This window comes from Chaetomium globosum, genomic scaffold, assembly GCF_000143365.1.
Source record: "Chaetomium globosum CBS 148.51 scaffold_6 genomic scaffold, whole genome shotgun sequence".
In the NCBI taxonomy this organism is placed as follows: domain Eukaryota; kingdom Fungi; phylum Ascomycota; class Sordariomycetes; order Sordariales; family Chaetomiaceae; genus Chaetomium; species Chaetomium globosum.
Window position 1 is genome coordinate 3859519 of NT_165981.1, and position 23255 is coordinate 3882773.

Consider the following 23255-nt stretch of genomic DNA (forward strand, 5'->3'; position numbering starts at 1 on the left):
ATGTGAGGGCCAGATTGAGCGGTAGCAGGTATCCGCGGTACGACTTGAGTGCCGGCAGTACCATGGCGATCAGATAAGTGAACAAAGTGAGCACAGCCTGCTCAGATTAGCTGAAGTCGGTAGAACTTGACGGACTGGACACTCACGATGACCAAGCTGTACACTAGATGTGTTCCTCGGTAACCCCAGTGGCGGAAATACGAGAGAATGCCGGTGATAATGGCTGAAGAGGCCAAAATGATGAAACTGTTGAGACCGAGTAGGGCCCGCGCGATCCGACCACTGAAGAAGCCTCCTCGAGTATCCATTGCTAACTATGTATGATACTAAACTTTGTTGTTGAAAATTGGGAGCCGGGCGACAGAGAAGAGAAGGATGTGGAAGCTGGTGTTATAGTTTGGTATGGTGCGTTATATGCCAGTTTCCGGCCCTGGGGGCCTGGTTATGACATATCGTCCTGGCCTCCCTTTCGCGGCCTGAGCGTTTATCGTGTCGTCATTATGCACTGGGCGAGTAATGTGAAATCAGGGTGGATGACGTTGTTGAGCTAGGATGACCCCAGCTGAAAAGCAGCATGGGCTCTGAAATTGGATTAGATGATGGCGATTTTGTCTTGCACCTGGAGGGATCCTTGCTTACCTGATCTGGCGCCGATGTGTTGTTGATGATAACCACTTGTTCTTGCCGGTTGGAATAGCCGAGGAGAGGACCAAGGAATGCTCTCAGGGTAGGCAACAATGGTTAGGACTGAAGAGGCTCAACATATCTCGGCCACCCACGTGTAGTTAGATACCAATCGACATTAGGGATTAGGGGAAGGGGTTGGAGTACAGTCCAGAACGCAAGCTCCGTAGCAGTGGGTCTCTAGGTGCATTCGACGAGGTGCTAGCCGAAATCGGGGACCCGGGGGAGGCAACGCGTCTATCAACTCATCTAGTTATAGGCGATGACAGTGCGCTGGAAGAGACCAATATTATCGCCTGGGAAAGAACGAATTACCTTTCGCTACTCTCCTGGAAGATACCAGGGGCTAAATGTTACCGCCGCAAGGCCATAACAACCTTGGGATTTAATATATCCTGGAGCCCTCCACCCCTTCGAGGATTCAAGGTTCTGACTGAACAGATCTATGGCCCGATTGAGGAATGATTCTGGCACTTGGCCGAGCCATCTTCTTGTTCGACCGTTTCCCGCCGTTCAAACTAATTAACCGATGTCAAAGAGCTCAATCGAATCACGGCGAGATATGCCCATTTTCGAAACGACTGGTCCCTAGGCGGCCGCCGACCGTTCTTCTGAACGACAACCCTGCTACATTATAAGACTTTGTGAAGGCCCATTCTTCGGATGCTGAGGTTTGGGTACAGGTGCTAATTCGTGACCCGGCGCTCGGGGGCTTCATGGCTGGCGATTTGCGGCTTCTTCATCTTGCTATCTTTAACCTAATTCGACAGGACACTCGTCCGCCTCCTACGGGCTCCGCTTCATACAGCGTAGCATGGTAGTTAGAGGTTGGCTAAAGAGGACAGCGCGCTAGATTCATAACGGCGAAAAAGTTACGAGCTGAAGACCGGCAGGCAACCTCAAGACTCTCCAAAGAATGCCGAGGGCGGCCAGCAAGCATCTACCTCTAATTCCCCCACAACCCCCCTCAGTACCACTAAATGAACGCGAAGTTGCACTCTCGGGAGTTTAGGCAGCACATTCGTTGTCATATTTCACTACTTGAGGCACACACACTGGGGCAGAGCCTCATTTTAGCATAAAGAGTGGTGTATTTGGTAACCACAGCCTCCACCCAACGTTTTCTTGCTATCTACATTTTTCCACAGTCGCTTGGCTCCCACACGTGGCTAAAAAGAAATCGTAAATGGCGGTATTTCCTTGTACTACTATCGAGACACCCAACCCCCTACACGACGAATCAGACGAGGTACTTGCAGGGACAATAGTTCACTTGGCCAAGGAACCAAACGAGGCGGTCTCCCAAGTAGTGGCGGACGAGATCATGACACGGCTGCGGAGGCTGCGTAGCCTGGAAAGCGGAAAGGCACCAGAGACGGGAAGCGTAGGAATCGACGTTACGAGGATTCAAGAAAGCATCGTGGACGCCGTGGTGGACGGTGTCGGACAAGGGGCAGGGAGGGCCATGGAGGAAGTGAGAAAACAGATGCAGGAAGTCCGGAAGGAGATGCAGGAGGTCCAGAAGGAGTTGCAAGAGGCCCGGAGGGAACTGCAGGATCAGAGAAAGAAGCAAGCTCCTGCACCAGCAACAACGGTAGCCCGGTCGTGGGCTGCAGTGGTGGCTGGGGAAGGGGAGCTCCCGAAGAAGATCATACCGGGGCGGCTCAACAAGGAAATACTGGTGAGGGGATCTATAGAGCCGTCGCTGACCCGGAGGTCTCCACAAGAGATCGTCCAGGCGGTCAACGGGGCTTCCGAGAGGAAGGGAGCAGTGGCAGCACGCAAGCTCCCTAGCGGGGATGTCATCGTCACTTTTCAAGATGCTGAAACGAAAGAATGGCACGCGAAGAACTGAGGATGGATCGGAACGGCGTTTGGAGAGGTGGCGAAAGAGGCAAAGCGGACATTTGCGGTTTTGGTGAAAGGGATGCTGAAGAGAGACTTGAGGGACGTCACAGAAGCGGCATTCGGCAAGCAGCTGGGGCTGCAGTCGGTGGGACGAGTCAAGTTCCGAATTCCAACGATCGAGGGAGTCACGAGAGCGACGGCACTGGTTACTATGACCAGTCAGGAAGAATCGAAGAGGGCCTGCGAGAAGGGGGTGGTTTGGCGGGCCCAAATGCTCAACTGCGAGCCGTACTGGTCTGCGCTGCAGGCTACCCAGTGCTATAAGTGCTGGAAATGGGGTCACACCCAACGATTCTGCAAGAAGTCTGCGCTGTGCCCGCGCTGCGGCACAGCGGCCCATGGCGGAGGCGGGAGGGCGGGGGAAGCCCAATGCCCAACCCACGGCAACGAGATTCCATACTTTTGTCCGTGCTGCTCAGGGAAGCACCCGGCCTGGGTACGGTGGTGCCCGGAAGCAGTGAAGGCCCGGGGTGCGGCGAGGGAGGCATACCATTTCCGGCCTCGAACCTTTGAGCTTGCTTTGCAGCAACAAACACAACAGCAGCAAGAGAGACTACTACCGAGGATGCGGAGCGTCACATTCCGGGGTGCGTCCACCCTGGAGGAGGCCGACGATGGCTTCCAAGAAGCGGGAAAAAGGAAGAGACCACGGGGCCGACCCCCCGTCTTTCTCATAGCCCAGGAGGAGGCTGCAAGGAGTTCGAGGCAAGGAAAGCTGACCTTTGCGAGGAAGGTTGATACGGATCTGACCGGATACCGAGGAGACGGTGTTGGGGGCCTAGGGGTTACGACTCCAGAGGCCGCGGATACCTTGGAGGCGGACGGTCAGGATGTCGGAATGCAGGGAGCTGGGTAGGCTCCCTTCAACCGTAGCACGACGAATTCTGAAGAGACGGGCCAAGGTAACATCGGTACAGGTTTTTAGTCCGACTGGGAAACCAGTACGGTTTTCCTGTACAACTAGCTAGATAGTTGGACCAGCGAGCCCAAGGGCATAGCGGTGTAGGAATAATAATAATAATACTATCGACACATGTCTTCCCCACCCCCGAATTCTTTCCGCCATTCTTCAGCACGAGGTGGATCAATCCAGAAGAACATGTTCTCCGATGCTGCAACCCGATGGCCCATTTTGATAGAGTCGGCACACCAACATTTCGGAAGTGGCAGCGGCGCAGCCTGGAGCTGGGTGTTGATAGCTGCCGCCGTATCGGGCATGTAAGGAGCCAAAAGAGAGGCAAGCAGGTGTACGAGGTTAACCGTTAAACCCACAACGGATGCGCGTTCTTGTGTATGCAAGTCGCCGCTCAAAAGGGTGTCCCCACATCGCGAGATCTCAAGGGCCGTGAGTAGCCCTGCACGCAGCTCGACGCCGTCCATTTCCTTGATGTACCGGTTTAGGAGATCGTTGGTGACTTTCACGAAGCCGTAATCCTCGCTCCACCTTGGCACAACACTGGAATACTCATCAACCACCAACCGGAGGACGCGGCTCACAAACCCACCGACGCCATTGAAGAGTAGGTTGTTGTTAACCTCTATGAGGCCTTCCCAGCGAAATTCCGTGTCGCCAGTTTCCGGTCGGCAAGACAGCAGATAAAACCGCCAGACATCCGGAGGAACGTCGGTTTGCTGCACAGAATCCCCAAACACACCAACCCCACGGCTCTTGGAGAACTTTCCGCCCTCGTAGGTGAGGAAATCCGTCGTTGACAGATGATGCACCTTGGTCCACACGTCCCCAGTGCCAATCTGGGTGGCTGGGAAGACAACGGAATGAAACACGACATTGTCCTTCCCGATGAATTGGTAAAGCTGGACATCAGGGTTGCGCCACCACCTCTCCCACTGGTCCGTGTAGCAAGCCGTAATGGAGACGTAGCCGATGCAGGCGTCAAACCAAGAATAGAAGACTTTGTCGTACCCCGGGACTGGAACGCCCCATCGAATGTCCCGCGTAATGGTGAACGGTTTCAGCCCCTGCTTGAGCCAAGTCGCGGTAGCGGACCTGGCGTTGGTCGGCCATCTTTTTTCTACATTGTGCAGCATCGACTCAACCTGGGGCTGCAACTTATCGAGCTTGAAAAAAACGTGACGTGTCTCGTGGGTGACGGGCATGGTTCCATCCAGCTTGCAACGTGGGCCAACAAGGTTGATGGGCTCGAGGAGCTGACTGCAGCCGTCACATTGGTCGCCGCGGGCATCCGGAAATTTGCAAAGAGGGCACTGGCCTTCGATCAGGCGATCCGCAAGGAAGGAGCCATGTGTATTGCAGTATGGCTGGGGCGTCGGGCGCTCCTCAAGGAACCCATGTTTCTCCAGCTTGTGGAAAATATGATGTGTGATGTCAGTGTGTTGTTGGGTTGTTGTGCGCCCGAAGACGTCGAAGCTGATGTTGAACCACTTGTACACTTGGGCGTGTACGGCGTGGAACTTGTCACACAGCTCCCGGGGCGAGCATTTCTCCTTTTGCGCCCGAGTTTCGGTCGAGGTTCCGTATTCGTCAGTCCCTGAAAGATCAGCACGGACTTGCCGAAACGAAGGACGTTGCTCACCTCCAACATAGAGCGTGTTGATTCCTCGCCCCCTGCAGTATCTGGCAAAGACGTCCGCTGATAACACCGAACCGATGATGTTTCCTAGGTGTGGCACATTGTTGACATACGGCAAAGCACTGGTCACCAGCACATTGCGCACGCCAGATTGGGGAAGGATGATCGGGGCGTCGGGGGCCATGATGGAAGATTGGTATTTGGGAATGAAGAGAGAGTGTTTGGTTCGGTGTCATGTTTACCATCGATCAAGGCAAAGTTGGGTGGTAAAATAGATATCGCGGGACCCATGGCCAGCGGCCCCCTGCATTGGCGTAGGGAACTGACATATGTTTGACCATGTTTAGCCGTCGGGGACCGAATGACAGCGACAAGAGCACAACAAACGTCTGGACTTGTCCGCAGACTAGACAAAATTACAGGACCATCACAACCATCAGGGATGGGTAGCAAAGCCTATTGAAGAGTGGCCTGTTTCTCACCTATTTGGATTCGATGACTGCAGGTCAATACTGCGAACAGGACGCGATGGGGGTTAAGCGTTGGCTGGCATGGTGGGCCTCAGAGTGACATCTTGTCAATTTTTTGCGGTCCTATATATGGATGCCCGGAGCGGGATCTTGCAGTTTCCGCGTCTCAGTTGATCAAACCATATCGGTGAGCTTACGCGGACATTGCGTTGACAGTCGTGCAACGCACCATTGGTATTGCGATGTGGTTGGTCAACCACGTTGGAGGATTGATTCCACGGCATTGACTCCGCCTCTTCCGGCCACGACAGCGACCAGTGGGGGCCGAACCTGAATCCATCGGCTTCACGGCGTTTCAAATCAACGATAAATACAAAATAGTTAGTTAGAATCTTAGTTTTGTATCCAACCGTCGTCCATATTCACCACTGCACTGTCACTTGACACGATCGCGCCGATGTCTCTAAACCAGTTAACAACAGCCACCCGGCTGTTTCGTCGTGAGGGTGAATGGGACGGAGAAGAAAACTGTCTACATGTCACGCCGGGTCCGAATGGGAACGTGCCCCCAACAGCATGTAATGCCAATTACAATTTCGATCCTCAGTTTGCCCCCGCGGTCGCCGTGGCGGTACTATTCGGCACCCTAACCGCCATGCACATACTCGAGGCTATCGTCTTCAAAAAGGTAGGTCACTGCCCTACTTCGTAGTCCTTTAACATTTCAGCTAACATCCACAGCGCTATGCCTGGGTCCTCATCATGGGGGGGTTATGGGAGACTCTAGCCTTTACACTGCACTCACTTGGCTCCCGAGATCAGCAAAACACAGGCTATGCGACGGCCTGGCAACTCCTGTTTTTGCTCGCGCCCCTGTGGATCAACGCGTTTGTGTATATGACCTTTGCACGGATGGTCTTGTACTGGCACCCAGAGGGCAAGATTACGGGTCTAAAGGCGACTGTAATAGCCCGGTGGTTTGTGCTCGCCGACGTGCTGAGTTTCATCGTTCAGGGCGCTGGCGGCCTCATGGCAACACCCAGCGCAAGTGCCGACGTCATCCGGATTGGGTTAAACATCTACCTGGGCGGCTTGGGTCTCCAGGAATTCTTCGTCCTTTTATTTTGCGGCCTCATGGTTTGTTTCCAAAGACAATGCGGTCGGGGGAGGGAGTTCGACGGAAAGCCAAGCTGGAAGCCGCTGTTGTTGGGACTCTATGCTGTTTTGGTTTGCATTACCGTAAGTCCCCTGGAAATAACGTAGGGCTTTGAGCGTCACTAATAACCTAGATCCGCATCATATTTAGGATCGTCGAGTTCTCGGGGGGCCTTGGTGACAACAACCCAATCCCCTTTCACGAGGAGTACGCTTACGTGCTCGACTGTTTCCCAATGATGCTCGCTCTTCTCGTCCTTGCTGTTATCCACCCAGGCCGCTACCTCCGCGGTCCCCAGAGCGAGTTCATCCGACTGTCGCGAAAGGAGAAGAAGGCTTTGAAGTTGCAGAAGAAGGCTGAACGGCGGGAAGAAAAAGAAGCCAAGAAACGAGCCAAGAAGCATAAAATGGCAGACATGAGTAGAAGCGACGATACCAGCTACGAAGCTTGACAGCATCGCCGGCATCGTGGGTGTGGCGTAGGGTAAAACTTTACTATTTCCATCGAGACACGGCGTTTAAGAAGGCGTCGACATGGTAGAGTGTGTTATAGAGAGCTGGGCTAGTATGCAAAAAACAATTTGACTAGGTACCTATCCATCCCGATTGTCCTTTAGGCAGTGAAAAGGCCCGTTCCTTGTTAGTGCTCCGGATAATTACTGCGAAAATTGCCCGTCATCTCCGTGCAGGCGATCAGAATCCTGAACATCTAGTACCATGTCGTGGTGGCCGAGTTGAGGCCTGGCGGAACCAAACACAAATGCGGAGCACGCTTTCAGCTAGAGATGGCGGCCCCATTACCTCTTGCACTCTCCAGCAGGTGACCTAGACACAACTTAGGACCAATCTAGTCAACACAGTAAACAAAGCCAACTCACTCCACCCAGACGACCGCGCTCAAGCCATCCTCCTCCCCAGCTCGCCCTTTCTGGCCAACCTGCAGGGTAGCTACCAGGGCCCCGAGCTTGCCCGTCTCAGTGTCACGCGCAATGATTGCTACGTTGGAAGACGTCTGGCCGCCAACCGCGACGAGAGTGCCGTCTTTGTTGAACTCGAAGGTGCGCGGGTAGTACGAGTACGAGTTGGCGGCCTCGAGCCAAGCGATTTCGCCCGTGGAAGCGTCAATGGTGTAAGTGGCGATCGAATCCTTCTGAGACCCGAACGTCTCGTCGGCGCGGTTGGACGCGTACAGGAAGTTACCAACCACGCGGAGCTCGGCGGCCTTGGTGGTGGGCCCGCCCTGCTTCCCGGGGGCAAACGTCGACAGCGTCTGCGTCTTTTCGAGACTGAGGCAGCCAGCGTCATCGCTCGGGTACGCGACATCCCAAGCGGACACTGAGTTGCCGAGCTCATTCACGGTGTAAGCCTTTTGCAAGCCGTCGGCCGACTTCCAGAACTTGATGTGACGGGGACCGTCGCCCGGGTCGGCCTTGCCCTCAGAGCACGCCGTGAGCTTGCCGCTGGAGGCGTCAATCTTGAAGATGCGGATGAGGTCGGCACCGAGGTCCGGCACAATGATGAATTTTCCGGTGGGGTCAAGGTGCACCTCGTGGGGGTGGGCGACGTCCTGCCTTGGGTTGGGGCCCTTTTGCTCCAAAACAAACTTCTCGAGCTGCACCTGCTGGCCACCTCCGAATGGCATTTTGTACGTCGTGATGGTTGACGGGGAACTGACCCATCAGTATTCGTTATTTCACTCGGGCTGCTGAACTTACTACTCGGCCGTGGCCACAAAGCCCCTACCATCGCTTCCGCCGTACAGAAGACCGTGGACGCTGTTGCCGGTGGTCTTCAGTTGGCCGGTCGAAGTCAGGCGACCGTCGTTGGCTACGGTATACTCAGCACTGTTGCCAGAGCCGAACCAAGACTCGTCGAAACAGTAGAGCTTGCGAGAATCAGCATATAGCTGAAGCCAGCCTGGCGTGGTCCCGCAACCGGTGGTCTGGGACGTGATCGACAGTGTGCCGCTCGAATTTGAGGTCGCCAGGGACAGCGAGTAGATGCCGCCAGCAAAATGAGAGGCAATTAGGGTGGCGCCCAATGTGCCGGGCGCCAGTGCCATAGCGGCAAACAGCTGAACAAATCGTGACATGGTGAAGTGAGCGTGGGCGTTGACCTGAAGCTCGCTTTCTTGGCGGCGGATACCACGAGCTTTTTATGACAAGAGCTGATGTCCCTGGGAAATCGTCAGGGGCATCACGGATCCGCCCCTTTTAGCCGGAAGAAACGCTCTATACCCCTGAAGGGAATCCTGTGGAGCTCAACAATCAGTCTCAAACGGGAATCAAAAGGGAACGCACCCCGCGTTCCTTGGATCGAGAGTGGTATTAGCCGGATCGGCAACGGCTGCAGTGCTGGGGCTTCCCCACGGACCGGCATAAATGTCACCTCGAGGAGCTAGAAGGGGAAAGACGGAGTTCCATGGAAGAATCGAAGGCATCCGCACCACTCGCATTCCCGCGCCCAATCCGCCGGATAACACCCAGCCGGGCTGGCGGACCCTGCCACGCGGACAGGCACGGCTGACCCGATCCAGGTTCGCCTTAAATAGCCAAGCGGGCACGCAAATCCTCCGGGCGCGGCATCTCCAAAAAGCGAGGAAGCCTGACGGTGGCCCCTGCTAGCCGACCAGGCCGGTTATTAACCAGGATGGCTGTGATGAGCACGTCACTTCACATTCCCAGGTACAATTACGTTGGATAGAAAGTTTTCAAGCATGTTTCGAAACCAATGGATCACTAATATCACCACTATTCTGGCGGCGGGGAGGAGGAGAGATATTTCCAAGCTCTCGAGAGGTCACCATGTGCCCGCCCAAACCTCAGCTTTTTCCTTGTCTCGTCAATGTGGTATCCAGCCAAGTGTTCCCGGCTAAAGATCTACCTATCTCCCCATGTCTGTCCCTCCGCCAAGACGGTGAGAACTGTGCCGGTGGACGAGGGATTCTGAGGTTGAGAACCGGTTCAGGGGCCCCTTGGATGCGGATGGTAAAGCGGGTTGGAATCTTGAGGATGCATTTGATCTCAAGGGTGAGGAAAGACTTTGAGGTTGTAAGTAGGGTCTTGGGCCCCGATAATGATAGGTATATTAGGCGCTGGACGCGCGGTAACCTGTAATTCTCCACGGTGGGTAAGATCGCGGCTCTCTTCATAGTAGCAATAACCTACTCCGTCCAGGCATCAGCGACATTTCGTGTGAGCGGCTGAATGCGTAGAGTTTTGTTGTAGTCGATTGACCGATTCTACCTTATCGACACACATGGTTTGGACGTATTAATTTATCTAACCACATTCACCAAAGAAGGATGGATGGATGGATGGAATTTATTTCGCCCGGAGGCACTAGGCCTATAGGGCTTTAGCACGCTAACTACATCCGGATCAAATCGTTTTGCCTTTAACTCGTACAAGCCCCCTACTTCACCAAAGAAGCTAGACGGCCAACACGCTTTATAGCGCAGGTATCCTCATAGCAGCCTTTCATTTACTAGCAGGTCATGGTTTGTCCCGGGCGCACGGTGCCCCTCACACTTAGCAATCGCCAATAGCATCCTCGTTTTCGAAAAACATGCCACGATGCTGTTACTTGGTGCCGTAGGAATGTCTCTTAACCCTGGGCCTTTATGTAACTGTGGCCGTAGCCGACTGGAACCGCGCCGTATTTGCGCTTGGGAGCCATATAGGTGGTTATGTTCCGGTGATCGCGATGATGTCTACTAGTGGTGACCACCACTCGGGCCTGATCCGGGGTTCTCGGGATGTGCAGCCCATGGTCTGGCTGGTGTGCTGCGGAGCCTGTCAACCAGAATGCGGGGTTGGGACAGGAGTGCCAAGCCTGCCGCTTGATCATTGATGATTCATGGGGGTTGAGGAATGGAATGGTGCGAAACCAGTATGGAGGCAACTTTGTATTAATTACGGGCAACATGGTAACTTGATATACAATTCATTGGTGGTGTCAATTTCAATTCTGTTGGTAATTGCAAAAAACAAAGCTCCTTTTAGCCCTGTCGTTAAGATTAGTATCAATACCATCATGACCATGTCGCTCACACCTCTGCTCCTTGCTGGTGGCCGGTCGACGCGCATGGGGACACCCAAGCATCTTCTCCCAATGCTCGACGGTCGCCCCCTTTACCAGCACCAAGTCGATCTCCTTGCGCAAACTTGCCCCGATGCCCCGACAATCTACATCTCCCTTGCTCAAGACTCCCAGCTCGATGACTATCTCAAGACCTTGTCCACGAGCAGCTCCAGCAACAACCCTCAAACAAGCAGCAACTCAAACTTGGAACAAAGACGGCCAACTATCATTATAATCCCTGACCTCCACACCAACACTGTATTACGACGCTCCGCCGGCCCCGCCGCTGGCCTCTTTGCCGCCCATCGCTCGGACCCGTCCAAGACCTGGCTTGTCATCGCCTGCGACCACCCACTCCTCACAGTTTCTACATTGCAGCACCTCTGTCGTTCGTACAAACCGCCCGTGACTTGTTTCCGTAACGAGGACGGGTTTTGCGAGCCGCTTTTGGGGACCTGGGGGCCGGCAGCGTTGAGGGAGTTGGGCCTTAGGTTGGAGCAGGATGGGAAGGGCGTTGGTCCTTCTGCGGTTGTTAAGGCACTCCGTGGGGAAGAGGTGCGACCAGTTGGCGATATGAGGGTTTTGATGGGAACCAATACGCCCGCCGAGTGGAAGGTTGTATTAGACTTGTTGGGAAAAGTAGGCCGGGGAGAGATGCCCTCAGTTGAGGAGTGTGGTTGAGAGGTGGATGGAGCCGGTTGGGGAGACGGGATAACACTCGACGAGGCTTGTACCAATGGAACTCGGCTCGGCATTCAATTCATTGGGGTGTAAATGGATCCAACAGTTCGTCGTAGCGAAGGGGCCGACTTTGGCTGGGCTTTGGTCGACGCTTGATCTGACGATCAGTTGGCCGGTAGCAGAGGTTGATAACAGACCGTGGCGGAAACAATCTGTGTTTGGTATAGCGGAACAACCGTGCTTGGGTTCTGACGTCAATGGTTGCCGTACTTAGTCTTGCCATGATGGGCTGTTCTTTGGCTCGCCCTTGTAAGGTCCGGAGATATGGGGCGACCAGGAACCTGAAGCATGCTGCCGCAGCTCCGGGATTCCCAGGCAAACCGAAGAAGGGTGTTCTGCCGTTAGGTCCCGGGATGACGGCGAACAATACGGGGTGGCCCGGTCGCACTCTTAGGCCGTGAAACACAATCGTTGACCCGATCTGTTCCAGAACGGCTCTAATATGATCGAATTTTCCCCTGGACACGGCCCCACTGGTAATGATCACATCGAAGCTCCCAGCGGCGGCTACACTTTGGATATGCTTTTGCAAACTGTGCTTGTCATCGTCCAAAACACCAAGAAACTCCGGCTGGAGTCCCATCTCCTTGAGCGCCGCTGTGAGGTAGGGCCCATTGGTGTCCCCCGTAGCCCCTGTCCCAATCACTATCTCCTTTCCAGTTGACCAGATTGCGGCCCTTGGACTTGCTGTCAACGGAATGGACTTAATTCCAACCGATGCTAGCGGCAAAATATGCGAGGGTTGAAGGATATCACCGCGGTGAATGATGATATCTCCTTTAGCAATATCACTTCCAGCAAGCCTCCTGTGCGCATTGAGCGGGACGGGCCGTGTTACCAAAATGGATTTGACCTCTGTACCATCCACCGGGACTGTGTCCTCCACTTTAACGCACGCATCGTAACCGGGCGGGAAAATAGCGCCCGTCATAATCTCGAAGCATTGGTTGTTGGTAGTTTGGCTGCGTTCAACCACCGTAAACGCCTCTGCTGGGTCATCCCCGGCAGCTAATGTACCTTGGACGGCCAGCATGATAGGCGTTCCTGGGGTGGCATCGGTGGTGGCTCTGGAGCAGATGGCATAGCCATCCATAGCTGAGGTGTCGTACTCGGGCGAGGACTTTGGGCTGGCCACATCCTCCGCCACGGTCCCTCCCACTGCATCGTGGAGCAGGGTATCATTTCTCCGGCTCTGACGGAACTTTCGTTGTCCACGGGCAATGTCCAACACCATGTCAAGACCGGCGCCGTACGAAGGCGTCATGACTGTGTAAAACTTAACGCTGGGTTGTTCGTTTGTTTGTAGTTGTTGATTCCTTCCGAGGTCCGCGGCGTGCCCTGTCCTTTCGTTCATTCAAAACTAACTTGCTAAAGCTTTTGGTGCTGATGGTGTGTATCTACAACCTGGTCCGCCTGTTTCGGATTACGTGACATCGCACAGTTTCCTTGGCATTGGGTATATCTTGTTTGTTTTGAGGTCAGCACGTCATCATGACGCAACACAATGACAGCTTGCGTATATTGTATCGGCTCAATTGGTGAATGGCTGACCTCTGCCGCAGGGATGAGACCTGGGATACCAGGAACTTACACTCGCAAAAAAAGGGACGTTCCCGTCAAGTCGACCTACAATAATCTCGATATTGAAAGGATGATAACTAACTATATGGGCAATAGAATAAATACATTTTCCCCCCACTATTGAATACACTACCCATGCAAACTTGCTTTCGAACACAAGATCGTAGCAACAGCAATGGACACCTGCAATCCTCTAATCCAAACGCGAGATTCCATTACCGACATTTGGGGACCCCGAACTCCATATAAGGATGAATGGCCTGCCAGAGTGGACATGGCATACGATGAAGAACCTGAACGATGGGTTCAGAGCGCATGTGTATTATGCAGGTAATTCGAGGATTGCATCCAGGTTCTCAACTCGCTAATCTAAACTAACATATAAAAGCAATGGCTGCGGCATCGACATTGGCGTCAAGCACAACAAGGTTGTTGGAGTCAGAGGGCGAATCTTGGACCGTGTAAATAAGGGGCGTCTCGGGCCAAAAGGACTGACAGGGTTGGTACTTTTCCGAACATGCTTGATAGCGTCGCTAATATCCGATGCTTTAGCTGGAAAGCCTTGCATAGCAAGGATCGCCTCACCCATCCCCTGGTGCGAAAGAATGGACGTCTCGAGGAGGTCTCTTGGGATGAAGCGATGAACTTGATCGTCGCAAAGTCGAAGGAGTTGCAGAAACATCTTACCAACCACAGCATTGCTTTCTACACGAGCGGCCAACTTTTTCTAGAAGAGTATTATGCGCTGGCTTTAGTCGGTAAAGCTGGCCTGCATACTCTGCACATGTGAGAAAACAGCTCGTAAACGTGACCGGATTGGCATGCATTAACGTGTATCCAGGGATGGCAACACTCGTCTCTGCACGGCGACGGCCGCCGCGTCGATGCGAGAGACTTTTGGGTCCGATGGGCAGCCGGGCTCATATAGCGATATCGACTACACCGACTGCCTGTTCATGGTTGGGCATAACACAGCAGCGACCCAAACGGTACTGTGGTCGAGGATCTTAGACCGTCTAGAGGGCCCCCTTCCGCCCAAAATAATCGTCGTGGATCCCAGATTATCGGAGACGGCACGCAGGGCTACGCTTCACCTCAAGCCAAAAGTTGGCACAAACCTTGCCCTACTGAATGGCATCCAGCATTTGCTCTTCAAAAACGGATGGATCGACGACGAGTATATCTCCAAACACGCCATTGGCAGGGACGAGCTGGAAAGGGTTGTTGCCGGTTATGACCCCAAGTCTGTTGAGAGCATCACAGGGGTGCCAGCGGAGCAGTTAAAAGAGGCAGCACGTATAATTGGTACCACCAAGAGTTTGGTCTCTACGGCTCTCCAGGGAGTGTACCAATCCAACCAAGCAACCGCCAGTGCTTGTCAAATCAACAACATCAATCTCCTCCGGGGGTTAATTGGGAAAGCTGGGAGTGGTATTCTCCAAATGAACGGCCAGCCCACCGCCCAAAACAACCGCGAAGCAGGGTGTGACGGCGAGTTTCCCGGATTCCGCAACCACCAGAACCCCAACCACATGCAGGAATTAGCAAAGCTGTGGAACATCGATCCCATTCAAGTTCCGCATTGGAACGTGCCGACACATGTGCAAAACCTTCTGAATTACATCGAGAGCGGTTCCGTCAGGATGTTCTGGATTAGTGGCACTAACCCGCTTGTTAGCCTACCAGACTTGCCGCGTGTTAGGCGACTCCTCACACAGCCGGGGCTTTTCCTTGTTTGCCAGGACATCTATCCAAACGAAACCACATCCATCGCTGATGTGGTCCTCCCAGCTGCTCAATGGGGTGAAAAGACAGGATGTTTTACGAATGCCGACCGCACTGTCCACATCTCTCATAAGGCAGTGGATCCGCCAGGCGAGTGCAAGTCTGATTTAGAAATCTTCTTGGACTATGCTAGGAGAATGGGTTTTAAGGACAAGGATGGCAACGATCTGCTCCCCTGGAAGGGCCCCGAGGAGGTGTTTGAGGCGTGGAAGAAAGCGTCTGCTGGGCGCCCCTGCGATTACACCGGGTTGACTTACGAGCCCCTAACAGGCGGATCGGGCATCCAATGGCCGTGCAATGCAAAGAATCCGCGCGGGACGGAGAGGCTATACTCGGACGGCAAGTTTCCCACTAACCTGGAGCATTGCGAAAGCTTCGGCCATGACCTCGAGACCGGTGCCCCTTACACCAAGGGCGAGTATGAAAGCATCAACCCAGCAGGAAGGGCAATCCTCAAGGCATGCCATTATTCTCCACCGATAGAAGAGCCGGACGAGGAATACCCTCTTAGATTGTCAACGGGCCGAAAGGTCCACCACTTTCACACAAGAACCAAAACGGGCCGCACAGCATTGCAACAAGCCTGTCCAGAACCAGAAGTCAGAGTGTCCAAAAAGGACGCCGCCAATATCGGGGTGTGTGAAGGCGACATGGTAGTTGTCAGATCAAAGAATGGAGCTGTAGAGCTAAGATGCGGCGTGGGGGACATCGCGGATGGGCATGTCTTTATCCCCTTCCACTTCGGATATTGGGACTCCAAAGACGGGCGGGCCAGGGCAGCAAACGAACTCACTTCTGGTAAGCTCATTCATGATATATCGACCGAATTACGTTAGCTGACCTCGCTAGACCGCTGGGATCCTATCTCGAAACAGCCCATGTTCAAATCCGGCGCGGTCCGCATTGAGAAGCTTCGCGCATTTGCCACCGGCCCTCACATCCGCGAACAGCACTCGGCAGCCATTGGCCAAGCCGAAACGAAATCCGCCGTCGATACCACCACAGCCGCAGAGCTCACCCACCGCGAGCGGCATCTAGATCTCTGGCTCGGTGAGACGTACGAAACCACGGTCCAACTCCTCTCCATCTACGAAACCCTCATCCCGACACTCATCAAAGACCTCGAAGTCGAGGCTGGCGTTCGCGTGATGCACCGCATAGCATCACAAATGCACGATGCCCTCGCACCACACGTACGGCGGTACGGTGAAAACAAGCAGCGCGGAGATCACCGCGCCCACATACTGCGGCGTGCACTGTTCCCCGAACCCAAAGACTCACCAGACGATGCGTATGAAGTGCTGGAGACGCTGCAGGGGCTTGCAGTGTACCTAGCACATATCCGCGTATCGATTACGGCCTTATTGCCGGCTGCCCAAGCACTATGGGACCAAGGGTTTGTCGAGGCTGTGAATACAACGCAGAAATGTCTAGGGAGGATGGAGAGTTGGGTTAACCACCAGGTGAAAGTTAGGAGTCCGCAGACACTCTTAGTGCCGGTTAGGGAAAGTTAGCACTTGGGCTCTTGTCTGTTGGAATGGCAACGGTTATACTAGAAGCATTGCGCCCTGGATTCGGGGTAGAATTCCCAGGTTTTGACCCACATAACCAGCCTCAACACTCCCTCCCTACCATTGGGCTATACCCATGTAGCCTTCGGCCAGCGTCTGCCGCCTCCAACCCTGAGAAACTAGCCCTCCCTGTGCGCGCTTTTCCCAAACAGGAATAATGACAGGGGGTAGAGTTCCGAGTTCCCCGCAGGGGGGGAGAGTGCGCCCAAGGAGTAGAGTTCCATGGCCATCTCGCACGCGGCAGACGAGGCGAGCTGCTGCTCATCACGACGACGTAAGCGCATTCAATGACGATGATGAGGGCGACGACGACACGACCAGCCAGGACGACTCTACCGTAGACGACGGAGAGAGCGAGGATACCGAGTCTAGCTCAGAAGATGGGGATGACGCTGGGTCCGATCCGTACCACCAGGACGCCCTGCTACAGCTCGCTAGGCTTCTGCTGACCGAGCATTCCGTGGCGGCCAAGCACGCTCTACCCTCCTCGTCTACTTCAGCGGCGTCGCGGGCCTCGGCGCAGACGGGTCTTCGTTCAAGAGACCCTCGCGGTACACATCCAAGCTTTCCGCCCTGATCTATTGCGCGCGCCTCCTCCTTTTAGAGACCGTTCTCCCGCGCTTTCCCCACCACCACATCCGGATAGCAGCCCGGCCGCACCGGAATCAGGTCGAGCGCCTGAATAAAGTCCGGGTGCCAGCATTCTGCCTGGGTTCCCAGGCCCCCGTCGGCGAGCTGCTCGGTCTTCGGAACTATGGCCGCAAGTTAGCACGGTCGGATGGACCCGTCTTCCGTGTCCGATGGAGCGAGGACGACCAGGTCTTGTCGTGGGACGAGGGCCGTATCTCGATGCAGCAGTTTCGGGCTCTCTCGCACGGCTTGCTCCGGTCCGTCGCGTCGTCGACGAGGCGCCTGATGTACGACTTGCAGCCGCAGGTCGATCTCCACGCCCTCCGGGACAAGATGTCAGATGTGGGAAAAGGCTACTCGTTCGTGACCGAGCCGGCGAACCACCTGGTCGATGCCTTCTTAGCCTTGTCGGAGCGTGCCTGCCTCTCCCCCGTGAATGGTCTGATCGGTAGGAGCGGATGGGACCAGCAGGCCGTCCGTCGCTATATCGAGCTGCACGACCAAGCGCTGGTGGAGCTCATGGCACTGATCCACCTCACCGGCGGGCAGGCTGCTCGGGCGACGGAGCTGATGTGCCTAGAACATTGCAACGGCGCTTCGACAAGCCGGGGCATATACGTCTACGACGGCTCCTTCTTCCTCGTAACCAGGCATACCAAGGCCCGTTCGGTTACCAACCAAGAGTTCCAAGTCGCCCGCATGCTGCCGGACGAAATCGGCCGCCTCCTCTACCAGTACCTTGTGTATATCCGGCCGTTCACATACATGCTGCAACGGCGTTGCTACGGAATCGACGTCGAGTCTTCGTTGCTGTTCTGCTCCCCACAGAGACCCGACAGGCTGTGGAAGACACACGTCCTTTCAGGGGCGCTGCGGCGGCTCACCGAATCGACCGTCGGCCGAGCGTTTGGCACACATGTATATCGGCAGCTCTCCATTGCCGTTACCGAGAAGCACGTTCGGCAAATCAGGAATCCGTTTGACCGCCACAATGATCGAAGGCGTGACGCTGACGGTGGCGTGGCGTTCGCCTGGCAGAGCGGACATCGGCCCTGGCAGAGAGCCTGCATGTACGGGCTCGACGGGGCCTTCCCCGACAGCCTCCAACCCGCCCTTCTGCAGCTTTACAAGTGGGTATCTTTGGAATGGCACGGATTTCTACAGCTCGGGCAGCCGGATCCGGCGCGCCAAATCCCCGGAATGGCGGCGCAGCCGCCTCGAGTTTCTCTACTGCCGAACGACTGCCCGCTTGACGTCAGTGAGCCGGCGTCCTCCGCGCCGCTTGTTCGGACCGTACAGCCTCGAACAGCTCCGAATGGCCCGCAGCCAGATCGTACCCTACCTGGCCATCGATCCGACCAAGCTGGCGAGGAAGGGCCTGATGCGTTTCCCGTCTACAGACCGCCGAAGAGGCGGCGTTTAGAAGAAGGAGAAAAGCCTCTAAAGCCTCTAGCCCCCAGGGCCGAGAGTGCCCCCAATTGTACGGCCCCCGACGATCCTAGCGTACAGTCGGCTGGCTACACACAGGCCTTACAATCTCGCTCAACATCACCCAGGAATGTGTCTCCAACAAGTATAGGAACGGGGACGGAGACGGGAACAGGGACGGGAACGGAGACAGAAATGCGAATGGGGATAGAAATGCGGATGGAGACAGAAACGCGGACGGTAACACATATCGTGCAGGACGGGGCCAGGGTCGTGGGCATCGTTCGGCCACCTATTCTAGCCCCTATACGAGAGAAGGGCTTACGTATAGTGCTGTTCGATGAATTCTTCAAACGATTTCCTGCATTCCGGATAGCGGTTTGCCGCGAGCACTGTGGTGCGGTTACGGCGAAGTCGGTTGCGTCACATGTCGATTCGTACCACTCCCATCTAGCTCCAGGGGATCGGCGGCGCATCGTGGAGGAGGGGTTGGCGCTGCAAGATGACGGCTTGCTAGCCGCTAACATAGACGGCATCCGGTTCCCCAGCGAGGTGATACCGGCAATGGACGGATTGCCCATGTGGAGCGACGGCAAGAAGTGCATACAGTGTGGGCATATCCGGCGTACGAGGCAGGACATCCAGAGGCATTGCCAGTCAGCGCATGGTTGGATCAACCCGAGAGGGCGTGGTAGGAAGCTTGGTGCAGGGCCGGTAGGTGGGTTAGGCGAGGTGTGGGTGGACGGTATCCGTTGTCAGCGATTCGGCCGGACGGGCGCGCTGCAGCGGTTGTTCGAGGTGGTGCCACCGGCGTCAGCAGGGGCGGTCGATTCTATGCAAGGTCGAGCCCGGGGCAAGGACTGGTCGATGAGTACCCGAAAGGCCAAGGGGCAGCGGAGAAGAAATAATTAAGAGTAAATTAAAGAGAATGGACTAGCCAGCCAGCCCAACCCATTCCATTCCCATCCGGTCAAGATAGCAGACTCAGAGAAACCGAGAAACGAGACGCGACAATCAACCACTGCCAATAAGGAACCCCCACCATGGCATCGTTCGACGAGTTGTTCATACCGATGCCCGTGTTCCAGGTCGCGATTTGCCGTGAGCATCGGAACGTAGTAACAGCCAAGTCCATCGTAGCGCACGTCAATTCGTACCACCGCCACTTGACCGCGCACGTTCGGCGGCGCATCGCGGCGGAGGCGTCGGCGTTACGGGATAGCGGTTCGTTAGCCGCCGACACCAGTGGGGTCCAATTCCCCAGCAACGTCGTGCCGGCGATCGACGGATTGCCCGTGTGGAGCGATGGCAAGAAGTGTATACAGTGTGCGTATATCCGGCGTACGAGGCAGGACATCCAGAGGCATTGCCGGTCAGCGCATGGTTGGATCAACCCGAGAGGGCGTGGTAGGAAGCCCGGGGCAGGGCCGGTAGGTGGGTTAGGCGAGGTGTGGGTGGACGGTATCCATTGCCAACGATTCGGCCGGACGGGCGCGCTGCAGCGTTTGTTCGAGGTAACGACGCCGGCGAACGCGGCCGTACGCGGGAGCAGGGGAGAGACGGCCGATTTTCAAGCCGCCATCCGCGCCGAGTTCGAGGCGGCGGCGCGGGCCATCAAGGAGAAGGACGAGGCGGCAGCGGCGCTGATCGGCGACCAGTCGAGGTTGTCGGCCAACATGTGGGTGCGGCGGACGGGGTGGCCGCGGCATTTGCGCGGGTTTGACCGCGAGTGGTTGGCAACGACGATACGGCGGCCCGTGGTGGAGGAGGAGGAAGAAGTAGAGGAGGGGAACGGGGAGGGGGGCGGAGAGGACGGAGAGGATGGAGAGGAGGTTGGAGGGCAGGGTGGGGATAGGGATAGAGATGGCAGCGCCCGCAGCGAAGCCGCGTTGGCCGTCGTATGGTTGGCCGTGGAAAGGGTGATTTGGCGGGCGCAGAAGGCGTCGCAGGTCGAGGTGGTCGGGTCGGCGGCGGTGAATTACATCGAGCGGCGGGAGGTCGGCGGCGAGACGAACGAGAAGCCGTTCAACGCGGCGCAGAAGGGCACGACGATGATCAAGTACAGCGAGTCGTGGAAAGCGCTGATGGCGTATATATGGCGGACGTGGCGTTTGGAGCCGGTCGACGAGGGGGATGAAGGGGAGGGAGATGGGGACGAAGGGGACGATGACGAGGGAGACGAGGGAGAGGGAGACGATGATGAGGGAGACGAGGGACACGACGGAGAGGGAGACGAGGGAGACGAGGGAGGCGACGGACACGGCGGAGTAGCGGGAGACGGCCAGCAGCAACAAGCCGGCATCCGCGACCAACGGCCGGCGTACCATTTCACCGCCCAGCAGGCGAAGACGTTCGACCAGGTACGTACGGCGGCGTACGCCATACCGAGGAGCGAGGACCCCGACACGGGCGAGCTCGAGGGCCACGTGCTGGACTTTTTTATCGCGTTGTTGGACCACGACGTGGGCGACAACGAGTACCAGAACGCGTTGTACAGCGGGTTGGCCGTGCTAGGGATCCAGCCGGAGCAGGGATGGCGGAGCGCGTTGTCGTACACATCGGTGTTGTCGGCGGTGGTAACGGTGGCGCGCATGTTGGTGTTGTACAAGGCCAAGCGGGCGCGCGAGGACGAGATCCGGCAGCGGCGGCAGGTGGCGGGCGAGAGCGAGGCGGAGGCGCGGCGGCGGGCGCGGAGCCATTTCGACCGGGTGCGGGAGATGGTACAGCGGTTCATGACGATCATCGCGTACGACGGGCGGCCGTCGCCGATGGATTCGGTATTGCGGTTGCGGGCGTACGGCAAGGCGATCCGGGCGAATACGAACGCGGACGGGGTCGTGGACTGGCACGGGGACGAGTTGTTGTTGGGCCACGTGCAGTTCAGCATGGCGTCGTTGCGGGCGATGATCCACGGGTTGTTGCATTCGGCGCGGGTGCAGTTGCGCCGGTCCGTGTTGTTGTTGGACGTGGACGAGGAGGGCGAGGCGGCCGGGGGGGGCGGGGGGTTCACGGTAGGCACGGCGGCGACAGGGACGACAGCGGCGACGGCATGGCCGGCGATCCAGTGGGACCGGTTGGTAGACAACGCGGCCGAGACGAGGACGGGGTGGAGTTTTGTGGAGGACCGGCGGAACGAGGCGGCGTTCGGGGGCGTGGACGGGAAGACGTGGTTGGCCGGGCGGGTGGCCAGCGAGGCGCGGTTGCAAGGCGAGTTTTTTCGGGCGGCCGAGGGCGCGGGCGAGAGGCCGCGGTGGCGGATGGAGCGGGTGTACGAGTACGGTAAGGCGATGAAGGCGTTCCGGGAGCAGCTGTTGGTGTTGATGCACATGAGCGGCGGGCAGCCGGCACGCGGGACCGAGTTGGTGACGGTGCAGTATAAGAACGGGGTGGACGGGGACGTACGCGGCTTGTTCATCGAGGACGGGGCGGTCGTGTTCGTGACTATGTACAGCAAGACGATGGGGATGAGTGCCAAGGCCAAGGTGATCCACCGGTATTTGCCGCGCGAGGTGGGCGAATTGGCGGTGTATTACGTGTGGTTGGCGATGCCGTTTTGGCGCATGGTAGTGCAGAGGGCGAGCGAGGGCGCGGCGATTTGGGGTAGCCCATACATTTGGGAGCCGCAAGCCGACCAGGCGTGGGCGTTCCCGGAGATCAAGGAGGAGGGTGGCAAGAGGGGCGGCAAGAGAAAGCAGAGAGCGGTAGCGCAGGGGGCGAGGAAGAAGAAGAAGAGAAGGATACAGGCACCGGGACGATCGGGGCCGTCGGCTAGCGCGGTAGGCGACGACGAAGAGGGAGAGGCGTTCGAGCGAGAGTATGGAGGAGAGCACGGAGAAGAGGGGGCCGGGCAGGCGATATGGAGTCAGCCGGATACGTGGAGTACGGACCGGATCAGCCGGCAGATCGGCAAGGTATCGTCGCAGTACATGGGGGAGAAGCTGAGCATCTTGTCGTGGCGGCACAGCGTCAAGGCGATTTATCGGCGGTACATCAAGAACAAGGCGATCATGGACATCATCCAGCACGCGGATACGGCGGAGGGGGAGGACGAAGAGGGCCAAGATCTCGCTGGGCGGCCGGTCGGGGACGCGTTCCACGGGCAGAGCGGGCACGGGGCGCGGATTGGCGAGGGCATTTACGGTCGTTCGATGGACGAGTCGCTGTTCAGCACGGAGGCGCGGCGGATCGGGTTCCGGCGGGTGAGCCGCGAGTGGCACGCGTTTTGCATGTTTGATTCGGTGTTGCGGGAGAGCGGCGGTGGTCGGGCGAGGCCGTCGCGGTTGACGGACGTAGCGCGGCAGGCGGCGGAGGAGGAGGAGCGGCGGTGGATGAAGATGCGGCAGGTGGACGTCGGGGCGGAGTTGCGGCGGATGTTGGGGCCGTCGGCACGGTTCCGCGGGGTGCAGGAGGCGGCATTGGGGGCGATCATGCGGCAAGAGAGCCCGATCGTGGTGGTGATGGGCACGGGCGGGGGCAAGAGCATGTTGTTCATGCTGCCGGCGGCGTGCGCGGCGGCGGCGGGCGGGTTAACGGTGGTGATAGTACCGCTGGTATCGTTGCGGGGTGATATCAAGGACCGGTGCGACGAGTTGGGGATCGAGTGCGTGGAGTGGAGCGGGCGGCGGCCGCACGAGTGGGCGTCGGTGGTGTTGGTGACGCCGGAGGCG

General features: G+C 56.8%; 7 protein-coding genes across 7 annotated transcripts; 4 read left to right on the forward strand and 3 right to left on the reverse strand.

Moving 5' to 3' along the window:
- Positions 1–1870: 1870 nt before the first annotated feature.
- On the forward strand, positions 1871–2539 carry CHGG_09574 (uncharacterized protein; the record flags this gene model as incomplete). The annotated part of the gene is made up of 1 exon (XM_001227500.1): positions 1871–2539. The coding sequence occupies one exon, from the start codon at positions 1871–1873 to the stop codon at positions 2537–2539; it is 669 nt and encodes a 222-aa protein (XP_001227501.1).
- A 1076-nt stretch (positions 2540–3615) lies between these two features.
- On the reverse strand, positions 3616–5328 carry CHGG_09575 (uncharacterized protein; the record flags this gene model as incomplete). Its single annotated transcript, XM_001227501.1, has 1 exon — positions 3616–5328. One exon carries the CDS (start codon positions 5326–5328, stop codon positions 3616–3618), a length of 1713 nt encoding a protein of 570 aa, XP_001227502.1.
- A 743-nt stretch (positions 5329–6071) lies between these two features.
- On the forward strand, positions 6072–7221 carry CHGG_09576 (uncharacterized protein; the record flags this gene model as incomplete). The annotated part of the gene is made up of 3 exons (XM_001227502.1): positions 6072–6302; positions 6437–6853; positions 6904–7221. The coding sequence occupies 3 exons, from the start codon at positions 6072–6074 to the stop codon at positions 7219–7221; spliced, it is 966 nt and encodes a 321-aa protein (XP_001227503.1).
- Positions 7222–7566: 345 nt separating this feature from the next.
- On the reverse strand, positions 7567–8861 carry CHGG_09577 (uncharacterized protein; the record flags this gene model as incomplete). Its single annotated transcript, XM_001227503.1, has 3 exons — positions 7567–7594; positions 7648–8340; positions 8488–8861. The coding sequence occupies 3 exons, from the start codon at positions 8859–8861 to the stop codon at positions 7567–7569; spliced, it is 1095 nt and encodes a 364-aa protein (XP_001227504.1).
- A 2751-nt stretch (positions 8862–11612) lies between these two features.
- Positions 11613–12857, reverse strand: CHGG_09578 (uncharacterized protein; the record flags this gene model as incomplete). Its single annotated transcript, XM_001227504.1, has 1 exon — positions 11613–12857. The coding sequence occupies one exon, from the start codon at positions 12855–12857 to the stop codon at positions 11613–11615; it is 1245 nt and encodes a 414-aa protein (XP_001227505.1).
- Positions 12858–13349: 492 nt separating this feature from the next.
- CHGG_09579 (uncharacterized protein) lies at positions 13350–19500 on the forward strand (the record flags this gene model as incomplete). The annotated part of the gene is made up of 7 exons (XM_001227505.1): positions 13350–13504; positions 13563–13673; positions 13727–13960; positions 14016–15594; positions 15796–16468; positions 16683–16804; positions 16969–19500. The coding sequence occupies 7 exons, from the start codon at positions 13350–13352 to the stop codon at positions 19498–19500; spliced, it is 5406 nt and encodes a 1801-aa protein (XP_001227506.1).
- Positions 19501–19661: 161 nt separating this feature from the next.
- Positions 19662–23189, forward strand: CHGG_09580 (uncharacterized protein; the record flags this gene model as incomplete). The annotated part of the gene is made up of 1 exon (XM_001227506.1): positions 19662–23189. A coding segment is annotated over one exon (3528 nt), but the record flags the coding sequence as incomplete, so codon positions are not given.
- Between the last annotated feature and the right edge of the window lie 66 nt (positions 23190–23255).